General features: G+C 40.2%; 1 protein-coding gene across 2 annotated transcripts in view; it reads left to right on the forward strand.

Moving 5' to 3' along the window:
• Positions 1–5,505, forward strand: part of LOC121004438 (zinc finger protein 2-like) — a 53,689-nt gene extending 48,184 nt beyond the window's left edge. For both annotated transcript variants that reach the window (XM_040436651.1, XM_040436652.1), the window contains one exon: positions 1,920–5,505. In XM_040436651.1, coding sequence (XP_040292585.1) covers positions 1,920–3,736 — 1,817 coding nt within the window. In that variant the 3' untranslated portion in view covers positions 3,737–5,505. The remainder of the gene's footprint in view (positions 1–1,919) is intronic.
• Positions 5,506–9,839: the final 4,334 nt, after the last annotated feature.

Consider the following 9,839-nt stretch of genomic DNA (forward strand, 5'->3'; position numbering starts at 1 on the left):
CACTTGAATAGGTTCAGGGGTTTAAAAGTTAGTATATGGCCCATAATCCTGGGGCAAGAGGCCAGCAGCCAGGCCTCTCCAAAACCCAGTGGCGAGGTTGGTTTTGTCACAGATACCAATCCCAAGTGTCAAAAAGAGTTGGAGTTTAGTTGCTTGGATGTCAGGAGATGTGATCTAGTTTACCTGGAGGCTACTAGGGAATGGAGGAAGTCAGGTGCCCTCTTCGTTCAGTATTCAGGTCCTAATAAGGGAAAGGCTATCTGTCTAGCTTATGTTTCCTTACAGAAACCAGTACCTATGGGTTGGACGGCGCACTCCACAAGAGCGGTATCGTCTATCCACGATATTTGCAAAGGCTACCTGGTCTTCTGCTCTAACCTTCTATAGGCTGGACTTCTGTTCTGTCTCTGACCTTTCCTTTGGTTGTAAAGTCTTGCAGGCTGTTATCCCACCCTAGCTCTCTATCTCTCCTGGTGCTGTCATGGGACGAAGGGAAAAATGATCATTACTCTTACCGGTAATTAGATTTTCCAGAGTCCATGACAGCACCCTTATATTCCTTCCCTTAGTTGTTGGTGTTGGTGATGGGTCTTTGTTATGGTGCACAGGGTGCACATATTAAAAAAAAAGAGTTAGATGAATTAAATGCAATGGATTCGGATGAATGAGAAGGATGTATATCGGGGATGCTCTCTTCGTCTGTGAAGACCACTGAGGAATGAAGAGGCCCCTCCTTCTTAAATATCTGTGGGTTTTCTTACCTGGGCAGAGGATCATCTCTCCTGGTGCTGTCATGGACTCTGTAAAATCAAATTACCGGTTAGAGTAATAATTTTTTTGTGGCCCGTATGCGGAACTATTCATTTCAATGGGTCTGCAAAAAAAACGGAAGTGTGCATTCAGTTTCCATATGTCTGTTCCGCAAAAAAATAGAACATGTCCTATTATTGTCCGCATTACGGACAAGGATAGTACTGTTCTATTAGGGGCCAGCTGTTCTGTTCCACAAATACGGAATGCACACGGACGGTATCCATATTTTTTGTGTGTTCGTTTTTTGCGGACCACAAAATACATACGCTCGTGTGTACGTATGCTCGTGAGCCCTAAGAATGTGGCTTAAATAAATGTTTAGGACCTTTTTAGTAATTTAGTGATAAAGGTTATTAGATCACCGACACCAAGTAAAAGTACTGTTCACACAGCTAGAAAAACAGTTAACCAAATTAGTTTTGGTCCAAAACGAGTAAAATGCAATAAAAAAAATATTTGACCCCGAAGGTGTATATGGTCTTTAAGAAACGGCGATGTAATTCCTGCTAACCACTGAACACTTGGGTTAAAGGGGGGAGGTTTGTATCATGAAGAAAACCCGTTAACTTAATTTGATCATATACCAGCTAAGAAACAAGGTAAAAACTGCTTTATACATGTTTATTATACACTTAAAGGCCTTTATCCTTTCAATTGGATGTTTTTTGTAAGTGTTTTAAAGGGCTTATCTCAATATTAGATTTAGGGAAACTAACCACTCTTCCAACCCCCCTCCCCCTAATAATGCCAAGAAAAAGGAATCCTTAAGTCCCCTCCCTGAATGGAGCGGTACCAGCCCACTGCACCATTCGCTCTATGGGACTGATGTAAACAGAGCTGTGAAAGTCATAGCAGCGAATGGAGAGGTGCACCAACATATGCTCTATCACTCCATAAAGAGAGGAGATTCAGGAACTCCTTTGTATTCGAGTTTGTGATCGGACCCCTGCTATCAGTTATTTATCACCTATCTTGTGTATAGATGAGCAATACTTTTTATGGAATCACCCCTTTAAGCCACCATAAAGACTTGCTGCTCACTTTTCTTTTTCTTTATTCACTGTAGAATTCACATCTTGTAAGCACAATGTATTTCTCTCCCACAGATCTTATTGAAGTTACAAAGACATCGCGGGCATCCCATAACCCTGTTTCTTCACTGGATTGTATAAATGACAGTCCCAGTGTTTTCAATATTTACACTACAGATATGGCCAGCTCTCTGGATGACGTTACTGAGATACCTAATTCATGTGAAATAGTAAATCTTAGTGACAATGACATATGTATAAAATCTAATAAAAAACAATTCTTAATTCCTCATATTGAAGAGGAACTTTGTGAGAAAAATGTTCTCATTGAATCCCAGATGTATATACCCACAGGTCACAAACAGCACTATCCAGCTTCCTATATTAAGGTGGAAATTGAGGAAGAAAATCCAGAACATACCACCATTTATACAATAACAGATTCAACGCCGCAGTATCAATCTATTCAAATTAAGGAGGAGCCAGTCTCATGTGATGAAGATAATTTCTCAGACACTAATTTATATGCCTCCATAAATCACAGACAACAGTATCCATCTGCGCATGCTAAGGTGGAAGCAATTTCCTTTGAAGAGGAAGACACAGACATATGTACATCAGATCATATTCAGCAAGATTTATCTTACCATGTTAAGGAGGAACCAATGTTATGTGATGATGAAAATCTTGCAGAGTTTTATTTGGGAGTAAACCATATAGAGCAGAATGGAGAAATATATCCATTAAAACCTAGACCATTCATGTGCTTTCAGTGTGGGAAGTGCTTTACACGCAAGTCACAGCTCCATAGACATCAGATGATACATACCGGTGTGAGACCATATTCCTGCTCAGAATGTGGAAAACGTTTTTTCCGGAATTCACACCTTCTTATACATCAAAGAACACACACAGGAGAGAGGCCATATTCCTGCTCTGAATGTGGAAAACGGTTCACCACAAATTCAAATCTTACCATCCACAAAAGGATCCACACAGGTGAGAACTTATATTACTGCCCTGAATGTCACAAATGTTTTACAAATAACTCCAATCTTGCTATACATCTGAGGATACACACAGGAGAGAAACCGTATCCTTGCTCAGAATGTGGTAAATGTTTTACAACCAAATCAAATCTCGTTCTACACCAGAAGATTCACACAGGTGCTCGACTGTATCACTGTTCTGAATGTGAGAAGAGTTTTACCACCAGTGCAAACCTGGCTCTTCACCAGAGGATTCACACCGGGGAAAAACCATATTCTTGCTTGGACTGTGGGAAATCTTTCACAATAAACTCCCATCTTGTCAGACATCAGAGAGTCCACACAGGAGAAAAGCCCTTCTCTTGCATGGAATGTGATAAAAGTTTCATTAGCAATTATGAACTTAAAAGACATCAACAAACTCACTTTGAAGAAAAGGCTTATGCGGAAACCTTTGGTGAGGAATGCATAAATGATCCAGCAGATCCCTCTAAGGATTGGAGAGTTTCCTCAACAGAGAGATCATATTTTTGTTCTGAATGTGGAAAAGGATTTGCCACCAACTCAAATCTTGTCCAGCACAGGAGGATACACAGGACTGAAAGACCATATTCTTGTTCTCAATGTGGTAAAAGTTTTACATGTAAAGCATATCTTCATAGGCATCAAAAAATTCACACTGGAGAGAGACCATATTCTTGTCCTATATGTAGAAAATGTTTCTCCAGAAACTCCCATCTGAAAAGGCATCAAAAATGTCATACAAGAAAGAAAGCCTTCCCATGCCTGGACTGTGGAAAATATTTCAGTTCTCAGGCGCGCCTTGTTCAACACAGTCAGATTCATGCAGCGGAAAACCCTCAGTCTTCTGCACATGAGGACATTTATATTATAGGAGTTTAGGATTTGGACATGTTTGCTAAATTAGAGATTGATGGTTGAAGATAAACCTTAATTTTGTTAGGACATGGATTATAATTTTCTAGGAATGTCGAAAAATTTCTCACTATGAAGTGAATATTAGAGATGTTTATGGCTGATTATGATCATGTATATTCATTTAGAAATTGTTGAAGGTTGAATATCTCGATGGTTCACTTGTAGAGCTACCCAAAATTAAGAGCATCAAACTTATTTGTGTGGTAAATGAGGGTTTTCTTATAGGCCGTTTATGTTCTGTTGGTGGTGGTCAGACACGGAATCCTGGAGACCAGCAGAATGAATGGACTGCAGCACTCCAGCAAGTCCTGCGGGCAGATTCATTTACACAGGAAAGTGTTCTTAGTTTGCTGCCAATATAAATATGGACATACATTTTTAAATATACCCATTTCCATATTGTCCAATAAAAATCAAACCAATTCCAGCCACTGGAGGTAAAATGTAGAAGGCTTAATTTTTATATTGTCCACCAAATGTCAGCACGTTATTGTTATACTCTATACTATACTGTTAAAACGGGGTATCTCATTTTGCGGCATGCTGTGGAAGTTGTTTTTAATTCATAGCAGACAAAGGGGTAGAGATAGAATGATTTATTTTTTTTGTGCTGCTTGAGCCCAGATATGTGTTTCATATTGCCAGTTTGTATCTTGCACTTTTCCTGTAGTAGCAAAGGATAATTTCCGTTAATAGTCAACACTATCGGATGTAGTTTCTTCTTGCCATAGTGTATGTGCATTGGCTGGTTATAAACACATGGGGGATGTATTAAGACTGATGTTTCCTATGCTGGTTTTAATACAAAATGCATTGGAGTAAGGAGGTGTACAACACTGTTGGGTTTGAGATGCAAAGCCCTTGAGGCTACACTTTACACTTCTCACTATATGACTTGTTGAAATAAATAACTTTACTTTTGTGAAAGTGAAGTATTATTTCGTTTAACAATGCATATTTTGCGTCATTTGAAGTGTGGCGTAAACTATAGTAAATTTATTGGACTATAAGAGGCCACACTCCCTGATGGTAAGCCATGGCCAGTATTTTTTTCAAAAAATGTGGTGGGAATAGTATTAAATAGCAACATTAGCCAACTATTGCACAAAATGCAGCTGGTGCAGAAATCTTTTGTACGCTAGAACACTAGCATATTTCCAACATGGATCATAGAGGCACACTACCATCAAAAAAATTTTTATTACATTTTAACAGCCTATGTGTGAACATTCTATGTAATTATTTTTAAAAAATGTGGATGGTTTTCTGGATATAATGGGTCGATATATAAAGGCTGGCGTAGACTTCAGCTATAAACTCCGCTATTTTCTGGCAAAAGTTATAGTAAATGCGGCGGCTGCACAAAACCACACCCACTTCCAATAAGCCACACCCCTTTTATCGACTCTAGAAAAAGTCACAAATTATGATGCACAGATGCCATGCGCCATAATGTGCAACTTTTTTACGCCACAGGCGTAAAAGCATTGATAAATGCCCCCAAATGTTTTTTAATTACTCAATTTGTTCTACTTCCAGCCCAGGTTCCTAACTTCCCCCTTTTGTTTGGACTTTTAGCACAGCAAATGCCTCACTTGACTTTCTCTCTTAAGACATATTTACATGTCCAGATGAGTGGCAGATTGTCAGGAAGGAAGCTTTCCTTCCCAACAGGCGGCTCCTCACTAAATGGAGATGAAGCACTGCGTTTACATGCAGTGATCACCTCCACTCTAAAAATGAAAACGAGGGATCACAATTGCGGTCCCTTGGCCTCATGCGGCTGCATTGTTTCTGGGCAGCAGATAGCTGTTTAGACAGCACGAAAATAATTTAGGTGACTGCACAAACAGTTTCACCTGATTATCTACACATATAAATTTAGACCATTCACTTCAGCCAGAAAAGAAGGGAATAAAGCATCACACGTTACACTGATAAGTGCAACACTTCTGTGGGCATCTTTATCTAGGCCTATCAAAAGAACAATAGAGCTGTTTTAGTGTTATCCAACTTCTACTAATCTACTATTGTACTAACAGATAACATCTTTCCCTCAAAACAGCAGTAAATAGGGATCGTATTGTTATCTATATAATAGTTTTATCCATCTCTGCTAAAGGACAGTGGGGGTCATTTTTTAAGACCTGCATTTTAGACGCCGGTCTTAAAGAGGACCTTTCACCTTGAAAAACATTGTGAACTAAGTATGCTGCAATGGAGAGCGGCGCCCGGGGATCTCACTGAACTTACTATTATCCCTGGGCGCCGCTCCGTTCTCCCGTTATCCCCTCCGGTATCTTTACTCACTATGTTATAGTAGGCGGTGTCTGCCCTTGTCCTGTGGCCGTCTCCCCCTCCTAGGCTGCAGCGCTGCCCAATCGCAGCGCACAGCTCACAGCCTGGGAGTTTTTTTTCTCCCAGGCTGTGAGCTGTGCGCTGCGATTGGCCAGCGCTACAGCCTAGGAGAAGGAGACGCCCACAGGACAAGGGCAGACACCGCCTACTATAACTTAGTGAGTAAAGATACCGGAGGGGAGAACGGAGCGGCGCCCAGGGATAATAGTAAGTGCAGTGAGATCCCCGGGCGCCGCTCTCCATGGCAGCATACTTGGTTCACAATGTTTTTAAAGGTGAAAGGTCCTCTTTAATAGCCCCTTTAGCTGGCTGTGGATCCGCCTAAGTTATGTAAAGAGCTGTGGGTTTGATGGACCAAGGAAGTCCAAAAGGAACGGACAAAGTGAAGGGCGCAGATCCACAACCAATGGTCAGAAAGAATTCGATTTAATCAGAGACAACGCGTTTCGGGGTGTATGACCCCTTTATCAAGTCTACAGGAAAAAATATCAAATATATACAGAAACGTCGATAAAAATAAATTAAATATTTTTATTTTTATCGACGTTTCTGTATATATTTGATATTTTTTCCTGTAGACTTGATAAAGGGGTCATGCACCCCGAAACGCGTTGTCTCTGATTAAATCGAATTCTTTCTGACCATTGGTTGTGGATCTGCGCCCTTCACTTTGTCCGTTCCTTTTGGACTTCCTTGGTTCATCAAACCCACAGCTCTCACACTCACCCGATCGGCGGTTTGGCTCCGACCGAAGGGTGTTTGGACAAGGCCGGCGGCACCAACCAATCCCAACGTGTATTCATCCTTCATTGTAGTTGCACCCAATTAGGTGCAACTCTGACAGGTGAGCATATTACCTCCCCTAAGCAAGGGAAAACAGTAATTTACATACTTACCCTATGAGCGCCTTCTCTTTTTGTTGTCTAAAAACGCTAAGTTATGTAAAGGCATAGGTCTATCCAGCGCCAGTCTAAATGTAAGACGGCTTCCTAGCTGTCTTACATTTAGACCATTTTCTACACCTAAAACTGGCGGAGAAAATGATGAATGAGACGGGCCTGCCAGCACTTCCCGCCCACGTCAGGCCCATATTCTTAGACCGGATGTGAGCAGGGAAAAGTCTCAGATTGCAGTGCAAATAACCTTTGTGCCACAATCTGCGCCATAAATACGCCTAATATAGGTGTATTTCTGGATAGTAAATGATCCTCAATATTATATTTTTTTTTTCTCGATGGCATGGTACTGCCAAAATGAAAAACTGCCAAAATTTGTTTTTTATGAATATACAGGTGAAACTCGAAAAATTTGAATATCGTGCAAAGTTCATTTATTTCAGTAATGCAACTTAAAAGGTGAAACTAAGATATGAGAGAGACTCATTACATGCAAAGCGAGATATTTCAAGCCTTTATTTGTTATAATTTGGATGATTATGGCTTACAGCTTATGAAACCCCAAAGTCACAATTTGAGGTACCCTTTGCTCAGGGGGTATGGATTAATTAGCTGACTAGAGTGTGACACTTTGAGCCTAGAATATTGAACCTTTTCACAAAATTCTAGTTTTAAGCTGCATTAATGCAATTCATTTTAATTTGCATTACTGAAATAAATGGACTTTTGCACGATATACAAATTTTTCGAGTTTCACTTGTAACTTTTAGAAAAAAAATATCCCTTTCTGAGAGGTGTCTCTTTAAAGTGGCTTCCTTTCTCCCTCTGCAGTAAAATTTTTCTGCATATTTGGTGTAACTAGGTGATGTACTCTGATTTTATGATGAGATGGTAAAAGGACTCATGCTCTCAGCTATTTGTGAGAGAGAAATGAAAGCTGTAGCAGTTAACCTGCCTCAAATGGTCTCTTGGGTAAGACAGTTCTTTGACATTAGACTGAAACTGTTTTGAGGGGATTTACTGTGCAAAATGCACACAAATTCTGCCAAAAAAGTGGAGTATATGGAGTATTGTAGACCCTGTTTGCACTTTTAACAGTTTTTAAAAGCTTCTGTAGGGTATGGGTAACAGGAGCCGTAAATGTGCCAGATTTATTAACATCATGCACTATTTTCTGTGCAAAAGATTGGTTTAGTATGCTAGTCTTGAGTTTGAAAAAGGAAAAGTATATGGGCCAGATGTATCATTACTCTGACAGCTCACTCCACTTTCACATATGGCTAAAGTCAGTTTTAGCCAAGTCAGATTTATGATCGGCCCTTTAAGACTATAATAAATGTGGTTTGATGGTAGCAGTTTATCCGTCAGTAAGCAGCTTTACAAAAGTCGCACATCTTAATGAAAAAGTCGCACGTTTTTATGAAAAAGTCGCATGTTCTATTAAAAAGTCTCATAAGATAAGCATGGTCCTCGCTGGAGTGAAATTGGGACTTTTTAGCGACTTTTTTGCGACTTTTTTAAAAAGTTGCAATAGTAAATTTGACTTGCCAATCATTTGCATAAGCCAAAACGCCCATTTTCTCAAAACTGGAGTGCTTAGCGCTTGCCTTGAAAAAGTCGCAAAAAAGTCGCAAAATTTTGATTTGCGCATTTTTTTGCGACTTTTTGACTCCACAAAAGTGACTTAGCCTAATGATATATCTTGCCCTATGCCTTTCCAGCAAGATGTGCCATATTTATCATTCTGCATGTGCTTTTCTGATAAATTTGTCTCAGTTTCCAGTCTAGTCCAGGTTTATCCTAACTTTAGGGCAGTATTAAAAATCACAATATGTGTAACCGAGATCATCCAGTTCCATTAGTAACAGGAAAGGCTGGAGTCTAAAATACAGGGTGGGCCATTTATATGGATACACCTTAATAAAATGGGAATGGTTGGTGATATTAACTTCCTGTTTGTGGCACATTAGTATATGTGAGGGGGGAAACTTTTCAAGATGGGTGGTGACCATGGCGGCCATTTTGAAGTCGGACATTTTGAATCCAACTTTTGTTTTTTCAATAGGAAGAGGGTCATGTGACACATCAAACTTATTGGGAATTTCACAAGAAAAACAATGGTTTTAACGTAACTTTATTCTTTCATGAGTTATTTACAAGTTTCTGACCACTTATAAAATGTGTTCAATGTGCTGCCCATTGTGTTGGATTGTCAATGCAACCCTCTTCTCCCACTCTTCACACACTGATAGCAACACCGCAGGAGAAATGCTAGCACAGGCTTCCAGTATCCGTAGTTTCAGGTGCTGCACATCTCGTATCTTCACAGCATAGACAATTGCCTTCAGATGACCCCAAAGATATAAGTCTAAGGGGGTCAGATCGGGAGACCTTGGGGGCCATTCAACTGGCCCACGACGACCAATCCACTTTCCAGGAAACTGTCCATCTAGGAATGCTCGGACCTGACACCCATAATGTGGTGGTGCACCATCTTGCTGGAAAAACTCAGGGAACGTGCCAGCTTCAGTGCATAAAGAGGGAAACCCATTATCATGTAGCAATTTCGCATATCCAGTGGCCTTGAGGTTTCCATTGATGAAGAATGGCCCCACTATCTTTGTACCCCATATACCACACCATACCATCAATTTTTTTGTTCCAACAGTCTTGGAGGGATCTATCCAATGTGGGTTAGTGTCAGACCAATAGCGGTGGGTTTTGTTTGTTAACTTCACCATTCACATAAAAGTTTGCCTCATCAAAATCTTCTGCATAAACTGAGGGTCCTGTTCCAATTTTTGTTTTGCCTA

Source organism: Bufo bufo, chromosome 6 (genome assembly GCF_905171765.1).
Source record: "Bufo bufo chromosome 6, aBufBuf1.1, whole genome shotgun sequence".
Taxonomy (NCBI): Eukaryota; Metazoa; Chordata; class Amphibia; order Anura; family Bufonidae; genus Bufo; species Bufo bufo.